Source organism: Pan paniscus, chromosome 3 (assembly GCF_029289425.2).
Source record: "Pan paniscus chromosome 3, NHGRI_mPanPan1-v2.0_pri, whole genome shotgun sequence".
Taxonomy (NCBI): Eukaryota; Metazoa; Chordata; class Mammalia; order Primates; family Hominidae; genus Pan; species Pan paniscus.
The window spans coordinates 37,765,852-37,784,857 of NC_073252.2; the positions used below are offsets into that span (position 1 = coordinate 37,765,852).

The 19,006-nt window shown below is 43.0% G+C and overlaps 1 protein-coding gene across 2 annotated transcripts in view; it reads left to right on the forward strand.

Moving 5' to 3' along the window:
* C3H4orf19 (chromosome 3 C4orf19 homolog) overlaps window positions 1-18,570 on the forward strand; it is a 141,829-nt gene extending 123,259 nt beyond the window's left edge. For both annotated transcript variants that reach the window (XM_034958435.3, XM_008957555.4), the window contains exons 3-4: window positions 12,298-12,351; window positions 13,547-18,570. In XM_034958435.3, coding sequence (XP_034814326.1) covers window positions 12,320-12,351; window positions 13,547-14,459 — 945 coding nt within the window. In that variant the 5' untranslated portion in view covers window positions 12,298-12,319 and the 3' untranslated portion in view covers window positions 14,460-18,570. The remainder of the gene's footprint in view (window positions 1-12,297; window positions 12,352-13,546) is intronic.
* Window positions 18,571-19,006: the final 436 nt, after the last annotated feature.

Sequence of the window (19,006 nt, forward strand, 5' to 3'; positions counted from 1 at the left end):
CTAGTACTATGTTGGATAACTGTGATAAAAATGGGCATCCTTATCATGTTCTAGATTTAGAGAAAAGGCTTTCAGTTTTTCCCCATTCAGTATGATACTAGCTATGGATCTGTCATATATGGCTTTTATTATGTCGAGGTATGTTCCCTACTATACCCAGTGTTTTTAGGGTTTTCATGAAAGGATGTTCAAATGCCTTTTCAGCATCAGTTGAAATGATCATATGGTTTTTGCTCTTCATTCTGTTGATATGATATATCACATTGATTTGCATATGTTGAACTATCCTTCCATCCCTGGGATAAATCCCACTTGGTCAACTTGGTCATAATGAATGATCTTTTTAATGTGTTGTTGAATTTGGTTTGCTAGTATTTTATTTAGGATTTTTGCATTGACACTCATCAGGGATATTGGCCTGTAGTTTTCTTTTTTTTGATGTGTCTTTGTCTGGTTTTGGTATCAGGGTAATACTAGCCTCATAGAATGAGTTTGAAAATATTCCCTCCTCCTCTATTTTTGAGAAGAGTTTGAGTAGGATTGGTATTAGTTCTTCTTTAAATATTTGGTAGAATTCAGCAGTGAAGCTGTCAGGTCCCAAGTTTTTCTTTGCTGGGAGACTTTATTACAACTTTGATCTTGTTATTGGTCAGTTCAAATTTTGGATTTCTTCATCTTCAATCTTGATAGGTGGTATGTGTCTAGGAATTTATCCCTGTCTTCTAGATTTTCCAGTTTATTGGCATATAATTGTTCATAGTAGCCACTAATGATTTATTGAATTTCTGCAGTATCAGTCGTAATGTCTTCCTTTTCATCTGATTTTATTTATTTGGATCTTCTCTCTTTTTTCTTAGTCTGGCTAAAGGTTTGCCAGTTTTGTTATCTTTTCAAAAAAAACCAATCTTTTGTTGATCTTTTGTATTGTTTTCTTCATTTCAACTTCATTTCTGCTGTGATCTTTATTATTTCTTTTCTTCTACTAATTCTGGGTTTGGTTTACTGTTGCTTCTCTAGTTCTTTAAAGTGCATTTTAGGTTATTTATTCCAAGTTTTTCTTTGTTTATGTAGGCATGTATAGGGATAAACTTCCCTCTAAGTACTGCTTTTGCTGGATCCCATAGATTTTGGTCTCGTGTTTCCATGATCATGTGTTTCAAGAATTTTTTTCAGTTTCCTTCTGAATCTCTTCATTGACCCGGTGTTTATTTAAGAGCTTATTGTTGAATTTCCATATGTTCATATAGTTTCCAAAATTCCTCTTGGTATTGATTTCTAGTTTTACTCCATTGTGGTCAGAGAAGATGTTTGATATCATTTCAATTTTTTTGAATGTTTTAAGACTTGTTTTGTGACCTAACATATGGTCTATCCTTGAGAATAGTCCATGTGCTGAGGAAAAGAATGTACATTCCACAGCAGTTGGATGAAATGTTGTGTAAATATCTATTAGGTCCATTTGATCTACAGTACAGTTAAGTGAAATGTTTCTTTGTTGATATTCTGTGTGGAAGATCTGTCCAATGCTGAAAGTGGGGTGTTGAAGTCTCCAGCTATTGTTGTATTGGGGTCTATCCCTCTCTTTCGCTCCAGTAATATTTGCTTTATATATCTGAATGCTCCAGTGTTGGGTGCATATATATTTACAATTGTTATATCCTCTTGCTGAATTGAACCCTTCATCATTATGTAATGACCTTCTTTGTCTCATCTTAAAGGTTTTGTCTTGAAATCTATTTTGTCTGATATAAGTATAGTTATTCCTGCTCTTTTTTGGTTTCCATTGGCATGGAGCATCTTTTTCTATGTCTTTATTTTCAGTCTATGTGTGTCTTTATAGGTGAAATGTGTTTCTAATAGGCAACAGATCATTAGATCTTTTGAAAAATCTATTCAGCCACTCTATGTCTTTTGAGTAGACAGCTTAGTCCATTTACATTTGATGTTATGATTAATAAGTAAGGACTTACTCCTGCCATTTTATTTGTTTTCTGGTTGTTTTGTGGTCTTCCTTTCCTTCATTTCTTCTTTTCTGTCTTCCTTTTAGTGTAGGTGATATTCTCTGGTAATATAATTTAATTTCTTGATTTTAATACTTTTGTGTATTCATTGTATGTTTTTTTAATTTGAGGTTGCCATGAGGCCTGCAAATACTATCCTAAAACCCATTATTCTGGCCTGGTGTGGTGGCCTGTAATCCTAGTTCTTTGGGAGACAGAGGCAGGTGGATCACCTGAAGTCAGGAGTTTGAGACCAGCCTGACCAACATGGTGAAACCCCATCTCTACTAAATACAAAAAAAATTAGCCAGGCACCCATAATCCCAGCTATTCAGGAGGCTGAGGCAGGAGAATTGCTTGAACCTGGGAGGCGGAGGTTGCAGTGAGCCGAGATTGCGCCATTGCACTCCAGCCTGGGCAACAGAGCAAAACTCCGTCTCAAAAAATAAATAAATAAATAGCCATTATTTTAATTTGATAACAACTTAGCACTGCTTGCATAAACAAACCAACAAGAAAAAAAACCAAAAACAAAAAAACAAAGACTCTAACTTCATCCCCTCACTTTTTAACTTTTTGTTGTATCTATTTACATATTATCGTACAGTCTATGTCTTGAAAAATTTTTGTTATTATTTATGATTGGTTCATCTTTTAGTCTTTCTATTCAAGAGACATTTACATACCACAGTTACAATGTTATAATATTCTGTGTTTATCTGTTTGCTTATGATTACGAGTTTTGTACCTTTAGATTATTTCTCATTGCTCATTAACATCCCTTTCTTTCTGATTGAAGTACTCCCTTTAGCATTTCTTGTAAGATAGAACTGGTGTTGATGAAATCTCTCAGCTTCTGTTTGTCTAGGAAAGTTTACTTCTTCATGTTTGAAGAATATTTTTGCCACAAACACTATTCCAGTGTAAAAGTTGTTTTCCTTCAGCACTATAAATATGTTATGCCACTGACATGTCATATCTCTCCTGGACTGTAAGATTTCCACTGAAAAGTCTGCTGCCAGATGTATTGGAGCTTCATTGTATGTTATTTGTTTCTTTTCTCTGCTGCTTTCAGGATCCTTTCTTTATCCTTGACCTTTGGGAGTTTGATTACTAATTGCCTTGAGGTAGTCTTCTTTGGGTTAAATCTGCTTGGTGTTCTGTAAACTTCTTATGCTTGGATATTGATATATTTCTCTAGGTTTGGGAAGTTCTCTGTTATTATCTCTTTGAATAAGCTTTCTACCCCTATTTCTTTTTCTACTTCTCCTAATGGCCAATAACTCTTAGATTTGCCCTTTTGAGGCTATTTTCTAGATCTTGTAGGTGTGCATCATTGTTTTTTATTCTTTTTTCTTCTGTATCCTCTGAATATATTTTTAAATAGCATGTCTTCAAGGTCACTAATTCTTTATTCTGTTTGATTAATTCTGCTGTTAAGAGACTCTGATGCATTCTTCAGTATGTCACTTGTATTTTTCAACTCCAGAATTTCTGCTTGATTATTTTGTTTCAATCTCTTTGTTAAATTTATCTGATAGAATTTTGAATTCCTTCTCTGTGGTATCTTGAATTTCTTTGAGTTTCCTTAATACAGCTATTTTAAGTTCTCTGTCAGAAAAGTCATATATCTCTGTTTCTCTAGGATGGGTCCCTGGAGCTTTAGTTAGTTCTTTCGGTGAGGTCATTTTTTTTTTTTTTTGGATGGTCTTCATGTTTGTGGATGCTCATTGGTGTCTGGGCATTGAACAATTAGGTATTCCTCATAGTCTTTCCAGTTTGGGCTTGTTTGTACCTGTTCTTGGGAAGGCTTTTCAGGTATTCGAAGGGACTTGTGTGTTGTGATCTAAGCCATATCTACATGAGAGGCACCCCAAGCCCAGTAATGCTATGGTTCTTGCAGACTCATAGAGGTATCACCTTGGTGGTCTTGGATAAGATCTGAAAGAGTTCACTGGATTACCAGGCAGACTCTTGTTCCCCAAACAAAAGTTTCTCTCTCTGTGCTGAGCCACCTGAAGCTGGGGGTAGGGTAACACAAGCACCCTTGTGGCCATGATCACTAGGACTGTGCTGGGTCAGACCTGAAGCCAACACAGCACTGGATCTTACCCAAGGCCCTCTGTAACCACTATCTAGCTGCTCCAATGTTTGCTCAAGGCCCTAAGGCTCTACAATCAACAGGTGCGAAGCCAGCCAGGCTTGTGTCCTTCCCTTCAGGGTGACAAGATACCCCAGGCCCTAGGTGGGAACTAGGGACTGAAGTCAAAATCCTTAGAGATCTACCTGGTGCTCTATTCTACTGGGGCTGAGCTGTCACTCAAACCATAAGACAAGGCCATTTCCATTCTTCCCTCCCCTTTTCCCAGGCAAAGGATCCTCTCCCTATCACCGTTACTACCACAGGCCCACAGAGAGTATTGCCAGGCTACTGCCGATGTTCACTTAAGGCCCAAGGGCTCCTCAGACAGTTTATAGTAAGTTCTGCCAGGCCTAGGACACATCCTTAAGGGCAGTGGACTTGCCTGTGGTCAAGTGCAAATCCAGAAATGCCATCCAAGAGCCAAGGCCTTGAATTGGGGACTCCAAGAGCTCGCTTGGTGCTCTACCCCACTGTGGCTGAGCTGGTACCTAAAGTGCAAGACAAAGTCCACTTTACTCTTCCCTCTGCTTTTCTCAAGTAGAAGTAGTCTCTCCCCATAGCCACCACAGCTAGGAATGTGCTGGGTCTCACCTGAAACCAGCACATCTCAGAGTCTCACCCAAGGCCCACAGCGTACTACCTGGGTATTCCTGCTGGTTATTCAGGGCCCAAGGGCTCTCCACTCAGCAGGTGATGGGTCTTGCCAGGACTTGGTCCTTCCTTTCAAGGAAGTGCAGTCCCTTCTGGCCCAGGGTGTGTCTATAAATGTCATCTAGGAGCTGGGGCCTGGAATGGGGGCCTCATGACTCTGCCTGGTGCCCTAGCCTAATGTGGCTGAACTGGTATCTATGGTGTAAGACAAAGTCCTCTTTACTCTTCCCTGTCTTTTCCTCAAGCACAAGGAAGGGGTCACTTTCATTGCTGTGAGCTGTGCTGCCTGGGTTTTTGGGACACGTGACACAGGTTCTCCCTTAGCCACTCTGGTGTCTCAGTAGATCAGGTGCCCCCCCAGGTCCACTGGCTCTGGCCCCAGCACAGCACTGATATCTTGCCTAGGAACCACAGTTCTTGTGGCCTAGGCTACCGTTCAAGTATATTAGGATTGCAGAGCACTTTAGTCCATGGTGGTGCGGCTTGCCAAAACTCAAGTTCCAACAACTGGAATATATAATTTCCCTCTGGCTAGATCTGGTCCAAATGCTCCCTCTGTGTGTGGGTAGGCTGGGGGGTCGTGGCTTAGCTGATTTCAGCCTGGTTTTGCTTTCTGCTCTGATAGGGCAGCACTGAGTTCAAACGCAAAGTCCCCAAATCACTGTACTCTCCCTCCCCCAAACACACAGATGCTCTCTCCACGACATGCAGCCACTGCCAAGGAATGGGCATCGGCAGTTCAAGGTTGTCTTTCCTACTACCCTCTTTAGTGCCTCTTTCAGCAATACGAAGTTAAAACCAGGTACACTGATTGTGTGCCTGATTTTTGGTTCTTATAAAGGTGCTTGTTTGTGTAGATGATAGTTGTTAAATTTGGTGTTCCTGTGGGGCAATGAAGTGAACATCAGTGGAGGCTTCTATCTGGCCATCTTGTTCTGCCCTTCCCCAAGAGCATTCTCTTACATAACCCCAGTACAATGTTCAAAAGCAGGTAATTCACATCAATTTAATACGATTACTTAATCTACAGACCTTATTCAGATTTTACCAATTATGTCAATAACGACCATTTAGCAAGAAGGACATGCAGTGCATCGGTTGTCATGTCTCTTAAATCTCCTTGAATTTGGAAGCATTCTTCTGTCTTTCTTTGCTTTTTCATAACATTACATTATTTTAAGAGTACAGGCCAGTTGCTTTGCAGACTATCCCTCGTTGTTTCAACTCAGAGTATGCTCTTTTGTCAGGAAATCACAGAAGTGAGGCTAAGTTCTCAGTGCAGCCTATCAGGAGCCACATGCCATTGATTAGTCTCATTATGGCACTATTACCTTTGATTACTTGGTTAAGGCGCTGTATGCCAGGTTTCTCCAATGTAAGGATACTATTTTGTCCTTAATCATATGGGGGAGAGCTACTTTAAGACTAAATATCCTGTCCTCCTCAAAATTTCACCCACTAGTCCTACCATCCATTGATACTTCTTACTGACATCAATTATTATTATGATGGCTATCAAATGGTTTTTCTATTATTATGATGGCTATCAAATGATTTTTCTAGTTCCAGTATTTCTCGTATGTTTGTTAGCTGGTTTCCTACTTGTAAGGTAGAGTGTTCCCTTTCTCTTTATGTATCTTAGTGTGGACTCATAAGTCCTTGTTTTATTCAATTGGCTACAAATGCTGTAGATTAGTAATTATTTTAATACTCCAGTTGTTCCACATTTGGCCAGTAAAACTTCTACAAGTGGATTCCTGTGTCCTTTTAAAATGTCCCTGTCATTCTTCAAAGCTATCACTATTTAAAGGTTGAGTCTTTTCCTATATGCCCTTGACTTCCTAATGAATACTCAGTTAATTTCTCTGCCTGGCTGGAGAACTCCTGGGCTTCCCTGGACTTCGCCCTTCCCCCACCTCCATTGCTACCCTCCCAGCAAGGAGGCTTCACCAATGACTGACATGGCATTAGCATGGCCTTCTTTATTGTTTGTTTGTTGTTTTTTTTTTTTTTTTTTTTTTTGAGACGGAGTCTCACTCTGTCGCCCAGGCTGGAGTGCAGTGGCGTGATCTCGGCTCACTGCAAGCTCCGCCTCCCGGGTTCACGCCATTCTCCTGCCTCAGCCTCCCGAGTAGCTGGGACTACAGGCGCCCGCCACCACGCCCAGCTAATTTTTTTGTATTTTTAGTGGAGACGGGGTTTCACCGTATTAGCCAGGATGGTCTCGATCTCCTGACCTCATGATAGCCTGGCCTTGTTTAAACACAAAACAGAGTCAGCCCCCAACACAGGGCTGCAGAAGCAGGCGGCAGCAGCATTGGGTGAACACAGCCATCCTAATGGTGTTTGTTTTTCCCCTGTGTAAACTAAGCAGTGGTTGTGAAGGATTTTCCCTTTGTTGCCTGTTGCTTTTTTATGCTCCAAAGAGGAAGCAAATTTTGATTTTGCTCAGTAATAAAGGGTACCCAACAACTGAATTCTTACCTTTAAGCTAGCTGTTGCCAAAAGGGAGGCAAGGAAGAAAGCTGATAGACTGCTCATTTTGAACCCAATCTTACATCAAAAGAGCATATTTTTTTCATTGCTGTGTGTCACATGCTAGACCCGGAGCATTTCCTTGTTGCCCCTGGGCTTAGGAGAAGTCCTTGCTAAATGCAAGATGTAGAAGTGGGAGTGACATATGAAAAAAGAAATGAATTAAATTTGATATGACACATCATATAAGGAAGAATAATTGTAGACACAGGCATGCAGGGGTTGGGTGTGAGTACATTAGTCCCCACCCTTTTTGTCAGCAGTCACACAACCTTGGACATTAGAGCCTGTCGGTCTGATCTAGAGAAGGAATGTTGCTGGGGAAGGAAAACTCAGGGCGAGGTGAGAGAGGACAGAACCTCTAACCAGGAAGAGGCTGTCCCCGCCAAGCTCCGGAGAGGCGCAGAAGCATGACCCTCAGGTATGGGACCAGGTCTATAGGAAACCCATGTGGTGTGCCCTAATGGGAGGCAAGCCGGGGAGGACCCAAACTGGAAACCTGATTCTGAAAGAGGAAAACCACCACAACATCCTTTGTAATTGCGCAGCTTAGAAGAACAGTATAGATCCTGTGGTTTTCCTGGGGAAGGAGGGGAGCCTAAAAGCCGCAAATGATGTATATTTCCTTCAGAAGCAGGGAAGGGGCAGTTTTCGAGTGCGGCTGTTAAATCGCAGCACTCACTTCATTCGGTGCAGGCTGCTCCTGTGGTCTTGGCTATAGCAGCAGAAGGCGGGGATGGAGGGTGCCCCAGGGTCAATCTTGGTCAGCCTCCGAGGAGCTGGGAGCGCAAGGTGTCACTCTGGATGTGCCTGCCTGCTTTTCCTCGCCTTCTTGCCTTCCTTCGTCTTTCCTCCCTCTTTTCTTTCCTCCTTTCTTTCGCCTTCCCCTGTACACCTCTTAAATTCACCATCATAAAGTTGACCTGAGATGTTTCAATGAGTAATGTTTTATGATTGCTTCAGTTACATTATTACAATCCAGTCTGCCTTCCTTGTTTCTCAAACACTTCTAAGCTCTTTTCTCCTTTTCTTTGACTTGTTTTTTTTTTTTTTTAAACTACCTGTCCTCCTGACTAGTTGTTGTTTGTTGGTTGGTTTGCTTTTAAAGAGTCCAGGATAAACAAAGTACTGCAGGCATGAAAAGGGTCAGGATTTCGGAGCGAATTGTGGAGGGGGAGGGTCAGGAGGGGAGGGAAGAGGAGGGGAGAGGAGAGGGGAGGGTAGAGGAGAGGTATTGAGGGAGGGGAGGGGAGAGGAGAGGTATTGAGGGAGGGGAGGGGAGAGGAGAGGTGTTGAGGGAGGGGAGGGGAGAGGAGAGGTGTTGAGGGAGGGGAGGGGAGAGGAGAGGTGTTGAGGGAGGGGAGGGGAGAGGAGAGATGTTGAGGGAGGGGAGGGGAGAGGAGAGATGTTGAGGGAGGGGAGGGGAGAGGAAAGGTGTTGAGGGAGGGGAGGGGAGAGGAGAGATGTTGAGGGAGGGGAGGGGAGAGGAGAGATGCTGAGGGAGGGGAGGGGAGAGGAAAGGTGTTGAGGGAGGGGAGGGGAGAGGAGAGACATCGAGGGAGGGGAGGGGAGAGGAGAGGTGTTGAGGGAGGGGAGGGGAGAGGAGAGGTGTTGAGGGAGGGGAGGGGAGAGGAGAGGTGTTGAGGAAGGAGAGGGGAGAGGAGAGGTGTTGAGGAAGGGGAGGGGAGAGGAGAGGTGTTGAGGGAGGGGAGGAGGTGCACGTGCTTCTTCTCGCCTGTCCTATTTATCCAGCTCATCTATGAATTATCAGCAGAAAAGGAAAGTAAAGGAGGAGTAGAGGCTGGGAATAAAACCCTGGGCTTTAGAAATGGGGTAGTTTAAGAGTATTCTGAAAGGTACAATGTTACACATGTGTACACAGTTCCATAGCAAAAGCGATTTTTCTGTCTATGGGACTGTTGTTGTACTTGGGGTTTTCTATCTTTCAACTGGTGTCACAGTTGATAGAAATATACCATTTAGCCCTTATTCCAGAAACAAGTCCTACTTGACATTGTTAATACTCTTGTTTGTATGCATAGGTTCTGGCAACTAGATTATATCTTTCTTGGATACTAGACCTCCATCTTTTTCTTTTGGTGGGGGTGTGTTTTAATATGCTGTATCCAAATGGGGTGGTTAAGACACCCTGGTCTATGTTTATTATGAATGTTTGCTCATATGACCCCCAGCAACACTATATAGTAGGAATATTATTATCCCCATCTACAGACCAAGTGACTGAGGCCCAAAGTCCCACAGTAGCAGGGTTTTCTGTCTCCTGAGCCCACCCTCGTAACACCTGGGCGACACGGCTGGCACAAACTGGAAATGTCTTGATTGGTTGCAGACACACAACAGGTTCACTGATAGTGCTCTCATTTTTAATCCATAGCCATTAAATCATTCATTCATTCCACATTTATTGACTGCCTGCTCTGTACCAGGTGCTGTCCTAAGTGCTGAGGATTAGACTTGAAGAAGGGTGGAAAAGGTGGGTCACAAACAAACCTATGACAGAATGTCCAGTGGTGACACATGCTAGGAAGAAAACTGAAGCACAGTAAGGAAAGAAAGGGTGGCAAGAGATGCAGGGCTGGCCCGAGGGACTCTTCTACATTCCATGAGTCCTCCCAGGAAGAGTTGGAAGGACAAGGGGTTTGGTCCTCAAGCGTGAAGTGATTTGGGGATGTTACTAGTTTTCTGTGCTGCTGCAGCAAATTACTACGAACTTAGAGGTTTAAAAAAATGGAAGCAGCCGGGCACGGTGGCTCACGCCTGTAATCCCAGCACTTTCAGAGGCCAAGGTGGATGGATCACCTGAGGTCAGGAGTTCAAGACCAGCCTGGCCAGCATGGTGAAACCTCATCTCTACTAAAAATATAAAAGTTAGCTGGGCGTGTTGGCAGGCACCTGTAATCCCAGCTACTGGGGAGGCTAAGGCAGGAGAATCACTTGAACCAGGGAGGCAGAGGTTGCAGCGAGCTGAGATCGCGCCATTGCACTCCAGCCTGGGCAACAGAGTGAGACTCTGTCTCAAAAAAACAAACAAAACAAAACAAAACAATGGAAGTTTATTCTCTCCCAGTTCTAGAGACCAGAAGTCTGAAATTGGTATCAGTGGGCTTGATCCAGGGGTGGGTATCAGGGATCAAGGTGTCACCGGGGCCACATTCTTTCCAGAGGCTCCAGGGGTGAATCTGTTCCTTCCCTCTTCCAGCTTGGGGGGCTGCCAGTGCTCTTGGTTTGTGACCTCCTTGCTCCAATCTCTGCCTTTTTGGTCACATTGCCTCTTCCTCTTCTGTCTATAATCAAATGTCCCTCCACCTCCCTCTCATAAGCATTTATTTAATTGTATTTAGAGTCCACCCAGATAAACTAGGCAAATTGTACCATCTGAAAATCCTACACTTAATCACATCTGCAAATACCTTTAATTTGGGGGCTGGGGTGGCATATAAGGTATTATTTATAGGTTCCAGGGATTAGGATGTGGATATCTTTGGGGGCCATTTTTCAGCCTACCATAGGGAGTTATTTGTGGATTTTATTTTTTAATGTAAATCTAGTCCCTTTTAACTAAGCAACCAATCTATACTTCTTAAAAAGCACCAGTCATGTTCACTGTGGACAAAAGCTTATGAAGCAACATCCCTGGAAATTCATCTATGATTGAAAGAAGGAAGGAGGGACAACATGGGAGACGGAGACACAGCCAGCAATGAATGATCTCTCTTTCTGGTGCATGTGCTTCATGGAGACAGGGGGACTGGGGATGCAGATTCTGTTTTGGCTTGTCTTTTTAAAGGCTGTAGGCCCGGCACAGTGGCTCATGCCTGTAATCCCAGACCTTTGAGAGGCCAAGGCAGGCAGATCACTTGAGGTCAGGAGTTTGAGACCAGCATGGCCAACGTGGCAAAACCCTGTCTCTACTAAAAATACAAAGATTAGCCAGGCATGGTGACACCCGCCTGTAAACCCAGCTACTTGGGAGGCTGAGGCAGGAGAATGGCTTGAACCTGGGAGGCAGAGGTTGCAGTGAGCCGAGATTGTGCCACTGCACTCCAGCCTGGGTGACAGAGTGAGACTGTGTCTCAAAAAAATAATAATAAATAAAGGCTGTAGATATTAGAAATGAATAATATCTAAGAGATGCTTCCATACTCATTTTTAGGATGTTCTGAGGAAGGAAGAGGCCAACATGGTCAGTCTTATATGAAGAGAAGATTTTGTTCCAAAGGAAATGATGGGGAAAAGCCCAGCTTGGGGAGGGGTCAGGGAACAGTGGGCAGGTGGGAAATGAGTCCACCTTCTGCCAGGAAGCCCAAGGGGGCATGTCTTTGAGCTGCAAAAGGACAGGTCCACAAATCATAGCTGAGATTGGCCCAGCGGTAGGAAAAGCAACACAGAATCAATTTAGTGTGGTTGAAGCTTGTGCGATGACTCGGGCTATCACGCTCCTCAGGGCCTGAATCATGGGACACAATGGATCCGCCAGCTTATTCCGGCATCCTTTAACTCTTGAGGAGCAAATGCCCTGGCAAGGAATCCGTCAGAATCTCCTTCCCCTCCTGCTGCTGCGTGCAGTGGGCTGTGCCCTGGTGAGGTTCCTCTGTCCTCTGTAGAAGGTAACAGATTAGAAAAGCAGAAGTCCCTTCTCTGTCTAGCATCCTTCCACCTTCTTCTCCTCATCTGCAAAATGGGGATGAAACACATAACCCCAGGGTTGGGAGAAAGGTCTGACACAGAGGCAAGTGTCAGTGAACGTCTGAGAACTCTGAAGCGGTGATGGAAATGGGGTATTCCTGGTAACCAGCACCCTCTCTGACCCACGTGGTAGTTACCCTTTTGCCAAAATGTGTGGCTCTCTTAATACATTTTGAGTCTCTAGGGGAAAAAAAAGGCAAACTTAATTCCTACTAATATATCACTCACTGTGTTCTCTACCTTCTACGCTTTCTTTTCCAGGTGGTAACAGAAAACAATCCAGATGGGGTGCAGGTGCTGTAAAATAATACAAAGGTAAAGCTGGAGAAATACTACTACTAAATGGAGGAATTTGTGATGAGCCTGGGGTCACTTTTAAAGACCATGCGTGTATTCAGTGCATTTATCCAGCTTGGGGCATGATCAACATTGCCAACACATTAAGAGTTTGGAACTGTTATAATATCATTTAAAAGAACATGTGCCCAGATTTTTTTAACTTCTTTTGCTCACTTCTCAAAGCATGTTGGGAACACCATCATTTTCTGAGGCTGAATTTGGTCTGGGTTTCTGAGGATGCCTGAAATGGCATCGCTGAAAATAAATCACCCCAATCACATATGTGCTTTTAATTTTGTCCACATTGCATTTCAGAAAATTGTGAGTAACGTGAACATAAACTTCTAACTAAGAAAAAGGGAAAAAAAGTAACTGATGATCTTGCTTTCTTAACAAATATACTGTCTTTTTAATCGTAGTTCTATTCTAGACCTATATCTAAATAAGCTGTATTCCACTGTAATCATAATGTGATGTTTGGCTCTATTCAAAAACTATGTATTGTAAGTATCATTCCTGTGACTACAGACTTCATATTTATCATTTTAGTGACTGCATAATATTCCACTGAGAGGATATGCTCCTTATGGCACTATTAGTGGACATTTGTTTTATTTGTTTTTTATTTTAAAATTCTATGAACCACTTTGTATTTTACTTCACCCCTTACCCCTCCTTCCTCCCTTTGGCTCTCTTCTTAAGAGTATTTCAGGCAGAACCTTGTTTATCTTTTTCAAGACTGTCTCGCTCTGTCATCCAGGCTGGAGTGCCGGGGCGTGATCTCAGCTCACTGCAGCCTCCGCCTCCCAGGTTCAAGCAATTCTCCTATCTCAGCCTCCCGAGTGGCTGGGATTACAGGTGCCCACCACCACACCCAGCTAATTTTTGTATTTTTAGTAAAGATGGGGTTTCACCATGTCGGTCAGGCTGGTCTCAAACTCCTGACCTCAAGTGATCCTCCCGCCTTGGCCACCCAAATTGCTGAGATTACAGGCGTGAGCCACCAAACATTTTTATACCAACTATATCTATTTGATTTAGACATACTTATCTAGGTTGAAAAGTAATCACAGAAATTAAATTAGCAGGAATCGTAGAAAGAAGCAGAGCCTGTGGTAAAAAGCATTAATGATGAAGCAGACCTGACTGGTTTTCATTGTCTTTCCTGAAGCTATCTCTTTGATCCAGTTCAAGTGCCCTCTCCTGGCTATGTCAATGAAGTCAACAGCTGCAAGCTAGATGAAGATGACACTGATAAATTAAAAGGCAAATGGAGCAGTGAAGTCTTGGTGCAGAAAAATGACCCTCAGAGGCAGGGCTCAAAGAAGACTGAGAGCAGCAGCAGGACAGCTGATCCATGGGAGCCCTGCTGGCCTCACCAAGGGCCGCTCCCACAGGGGGACGCTGGAGGGGAACACCATGCCTGCGGTGTCAACGGCATCGGCCCTGCTGCCACTCCACAGCCCACTGGGAATTCCAGCCCCGCCCAGGATGACAGGGGCTCCTGGGCCAGTACTGCAAATACTGTTCCCCCAACTCAACCCTTCCTGGAAGGAGGGGGCACCAGGAAACAGGACTGTGTGCTGCTGGCCTCAGAAGGGACCCAAGTCATGAGAAATGGAGACTCCAGAGCTCCTTCTGAGGCAGAAAGTTTTGCCTTGGAAGTACAAGACCGTGTCTTCCAGATACCAGCCCCAGATTACCTTCAGCATTGGGGCCCAGCTGGAGACAACGTTGATCATAATGAAAAGGACTGTGTTTTCAAGAACCATACTGAGGATGAATCCCTAGAGGGAATTCAGCCCCCAGTGGGGGAGCATGGTTTGAATACGCCCTTCTCTGTGAGGAGAAGCTGGGATTCATTGAATGAGGATGTGGAAACAGAAGTTCTAAGCATCTGCTTTAATGAGAAGAGTCCTGTTCATGCCATGCCTGTGGTTGACTCAGGAAACAGGCAGGAGGATACCCATGGCTCCGATGGAGATGGGGATGGGGAGATTGTGGATGAGGATGCAGCGGTGGCGGAGGCCCTTGCGGCTTTAGAAGCTGCTACTGCAGGAGAAGATTTGGATGAGACTGATTAGGGGAGGGGATTTGCACAGGGAGGTAAGCTGGTGTCATGCTGAGCATGCAGACGCATTTGCTCCCTGGATGCAGAGCAGGTGATTCTGCCAGCATGCACCAGTGCAGCCTTACCAGTTGTTTACATCCAGCATCTGTTCTGATTGTCAGCATCTGTCCCATGCTGCTTGTCACGTATCTGGAGTTTCACTCTGTGTAGATGAGCTGTCATTCAGGACACTAGGAGAAAAATCTGAGTGGGTCATTGTGCCCATATCCACAGAAAATGCAGAAGTTGAACATCTTGCTTGACAACCCTCAAACATCTTTGAGCACCTGGTACAGATGTTTATGAGAATACTCTAAGATCTCAACCCTTGATCCCAAAGGCACACAATCACAGAGCATTCCTTTTGACTGTAAACTGTTTACCTTGCTTTTGAGAGCCAAACATTGTACCCAACCTGGAAAAAGTAACTACCCCAATTAAAGTGCCTCATGTGTCCCCAGAGCATGGCTTAACTTCAGGGACAATCACCCAGGGAACTAATAACTAACCAGTTGTTCAACAGCGGGTTAAGCTCAGCAGTTTTCACAGTAGAGCAGAAGTCCCCAGGAAACAAAGGGTTAGTCATTAGCTGAGATGTTGATTTTAAAACACCTTGACCTTAACTTTTTTACATTATTACTTTTAAATCTCCTTTGGGATTGGGGAGGCTGGCCAAAATAAGTCTTAAAACTGCTTATGTCATATTTGGATTTTAAGTTCATGACATTCGGAACAGCAAAGCCATATATGCAATGTTTTTATGCCATTAAATGTCTGATTCCAATTAAAATATAACAACGTATGTGTCTTTCTAGAAGTCTTAACTCAAAGGTGGTTCTAATTTTCTCAGAATATCAGTGACCCTGGATGTTACTTTCAATGTAAAGAACTAATCTAGATGGCTGGGCGTGGTGGCTCATGCCTGTAATCCCAGCACTTTGGGAGGCCGAGGCGGGTGGATCACAAGGTCAGGAGTTCAAGATCAGCCTGGCCAACATAGTGAAACCCTGTCTCTACTAAAAATACAAAAAATTATCCGGGCACGGTGGCGGGTGCCTGTAATCCCAGCTACTTGGGAGGCTGAGGCAAGGAGAATCGCTTGAACCTGGGAGGTGGAGGTTGCAGTGAGCCGAGATCGTGCCACTGCACTCCAGCCTGGGTGACAGTGCAAGACTCCATCTCAAAAAAAAAAAAAAAAAAAAAAAAAAAAAAGAGCTAAGCTAGGCGCAGTGGCTCATGTCTGTAATCTGAGCACTTTGGAAGGCTGAGGTGAGAGGATTGCCAAGGCCAGGAATTCAAGACCAACCTGGGCAATTTAGCGAGACCCCATCTCTATGAAAAAAAAAAAAAAAAGAGCTAGACTACAAAATTATACTCAAGGAAGGGACCAAGCTGGTTTGCAGAGCCATAGCTTTGGCTTTCTCTCTGTCAAACTTGATGCCATAACTAAATGTCCTGATCTTACCTCAAAGATGAACAAGCCCTCTCTGGAGTTCAGCCTTCTCATTCATTGAAACAAGGACAACCATTCTAACATAACTCAATGGAGAATTTAAAGGCATTAAGGATGCTCAAAACTATCTAGAAAAAAAATAAACATGGAAGATGCTTTAGTTTGGTGTTTTGTAACACAGAATTGAAATCTGACTGAACTTCATTTGATTTCCAGCTTTGCCATGTGACCTTGGACAAGTTATGTATCCCTTTACCCATCTGTAAAGTGAGAATAATAATTGTATGTGCTTGTAAAGGTTAAATGAGATGATGTAAGTGTTTAGCACAGTGCTTGGCACACTAGGCACTCAAAAATGTTTTACTAGTTGAAAACAATTCCTTTAACAAACATTTTTACATCCCCACAACTGAAAACTCTAAAACTGGGAAGTATGTATAATGTCATTATTTGATTTTGGTAATTATTTAGTATAAAACATGATTTCTGAGCCTTCCAGCACCTTTAAGGACGGCACCCTTACAAATGCTTAATGAGCCTATGGGTTTGTTTGGTACTGTGATGACAAGCCATCGCAAGTGACCTCTATATACAGGGTCACTCAGAGCCCTTAAAAAGATAAAGTCTTGGCATGGTTAATTGCATTAGAGGTATGTCTCCTTTTGTATTTAGTACACCAAATACTTAATATTTCAGAATGCTTATTCCTTCAATGATTTCCTAAGTGTATCAGTTGAGATTATGTTCAGTTGTATGGGATGAGTGTTTTATACAAATAGAGGCTTATTTACCTCTTATGTAAAAGAAGTCTGGAGTTAGTGATCCAGGGTGGTAGAGAATGTATCACTGACCCGTGTATCAATGACCCACATATCAATGACCCACATATCAATGACCCACGTATCAATGACCCGCATATGAATGACCCATGCTGCTTCAATCATTTTGGTTTCCTTCTCAAGATCACTTTGTAGTCCATAATGGCTGCTGTGGCTTCAGTCATTACATTTGCATTCCATGTTGGAAAAAGAATAAAGGAACAAAAACCCCACTCACTCTCTATTAAGGACCTCACAGAAGTATAATTCATCCCTTCCACATTACTCTCTTTGGTCAAAATCTGGTCACTTGGCCACATCTAGCTGCAAGAGAGACTAGGAAATCGTCTTGCTAGTGGTGTGCGTGGCTTTGCCAAATAAACTCAGAATGCAGTTACTAAGAAGGGGAAATGGACAATGAGTTTCGAGGTGGTCAGTTTACAGTCTCTGCCACAGGAGGTCTCAAAACCCAAAAGCCTGGGATACAGCTGGTTTCAAAAGATTGGAAGATCGTGTGTACATTCAATGTGACACCAAAGGGGCTTCCACCTTTGGTCCGGGGGAAGGAGGACTGGACAGCTACCGCTGCTCCAACTTCCCATTGATAACTCCAAACCAGACGAAAAGAGGAAATTCAGACAAGGAAGGGGTAGGGTAAGGTATCAGGGCAGACAAGTCTCTTTCTCTTACCCAGACACACACTTTCGCATTTATATATGTATATAATTTTACATCTTAGAACAGCTGCAGAGTTCACCATAACTGACAGCTCTGTAGTTTTAAAGATTCTCTTTTATGAATAACTGCTTCAAAAAGGTCGACAGATGGCCAATACTTTCAAGAGTTCTTTAAAAGTAATTCTGGCCCCTTTCATCTTTACTGCAGTATCCAGGATCCCCCAAAGGAAATGAAAGTAAAAAATCTTTAGGTTGAAAAGTAATTCCAGCTTTTAGCCTTATCTACCAGGTTGTCTAACAGTGAGCTGTCTGAGCACGCTTATGTGTGTAGTGTCTTCTTTCTGCAGCCTAGTGCCACCTCTTGTCAGAAAAGTGATGTTGAAAATAGCCAACCTTTTCAAACATTGTGGACAATATGAAAGCACAATGCACTCTGATTGGAAGGCGCTAACTGTGATTAGGGGCAGACTTCACAGTTCCCCATGAACCTTAGGCAATTGCATCACGTGGCTATTTACCATGTTAAATCCTGATTTTGAATTAAGATTATTTTATGTATATATTACATATAGGTTTCTTGAGCTAAGAAGTTAGATTTAACTTTTTACTGGGGGAAAATGAACTATCATATAAATATGAAATTAAATTTTTTCCCCTCATTGCCAAAGCAGATGTAGTGAATAGTTATAACTGGAAAAACCAGATACCCAAAAAAACGAAGAGAATTTTAGGTTTCTTACATAGCACATGCCCATCTGTCCATGCTCAGTAAGTGCTGGCCATTCGTCATTTTCCTCCCTCTGCCCCGCTCTGTCTCTCTGATTCTCTTCTCTTCCTACCTCTCCCATCCGTACCTCCAAGCAGGAGGCGTTAGAAAGAATGAATGAGACACCAGATGCAAGTGCAAAGATCTCCTGACTTCCCTGGTTTGGTCATCTGTGTGCAACCATGCAGCAGAGAGAGCACAGTCACTACTGCAGCACAGGATATAGCCTCCTTTCCTGGACTTGGACTTAACTCTTCAGCAAGGGCACTGCTTTTCACACAACCAGGCTTTATGATGAAAATGTAGAAATTAATTGCTTTCTGGTCTTGTTTCATTTTTTTTCTCTAGATTAAACCTCATGCATTTTTAAAGCCTCTATTTTGGAGTTGGTGACAAACACAGACAAGCTGACATCTGTTTTTCATGGTAAATCCTTTCCCTGTTAACTAATAGAACAATAAGTCGTTCATTTATAGATTTACTACATTTGTAAGTTTCTCGTATGTATCAGGTTATAGAAACCACACCTAAGTGGTCTGCTAACTTCTGAAGCACTCCCAGCCACTTTAAGAAACATTTTATGCAAGTCAGTGTGTTGATCATAGATGATGCTTACCTGCACATTTAGTCACTTGGAGTCAACTATTAGCAACTTTTTTCAACTGAAATGTCTGTACTAAACAAATGCGTTTGGCCTGAGATCTAAGTTAGTGTACGGCACAAGGGGGGAACTCAATACATATTTGTTGATTGAAAGAATACGTAAAAGAAGTCTGGAGTTAGTGATCTTTTCCCAGTCTGGTTGGG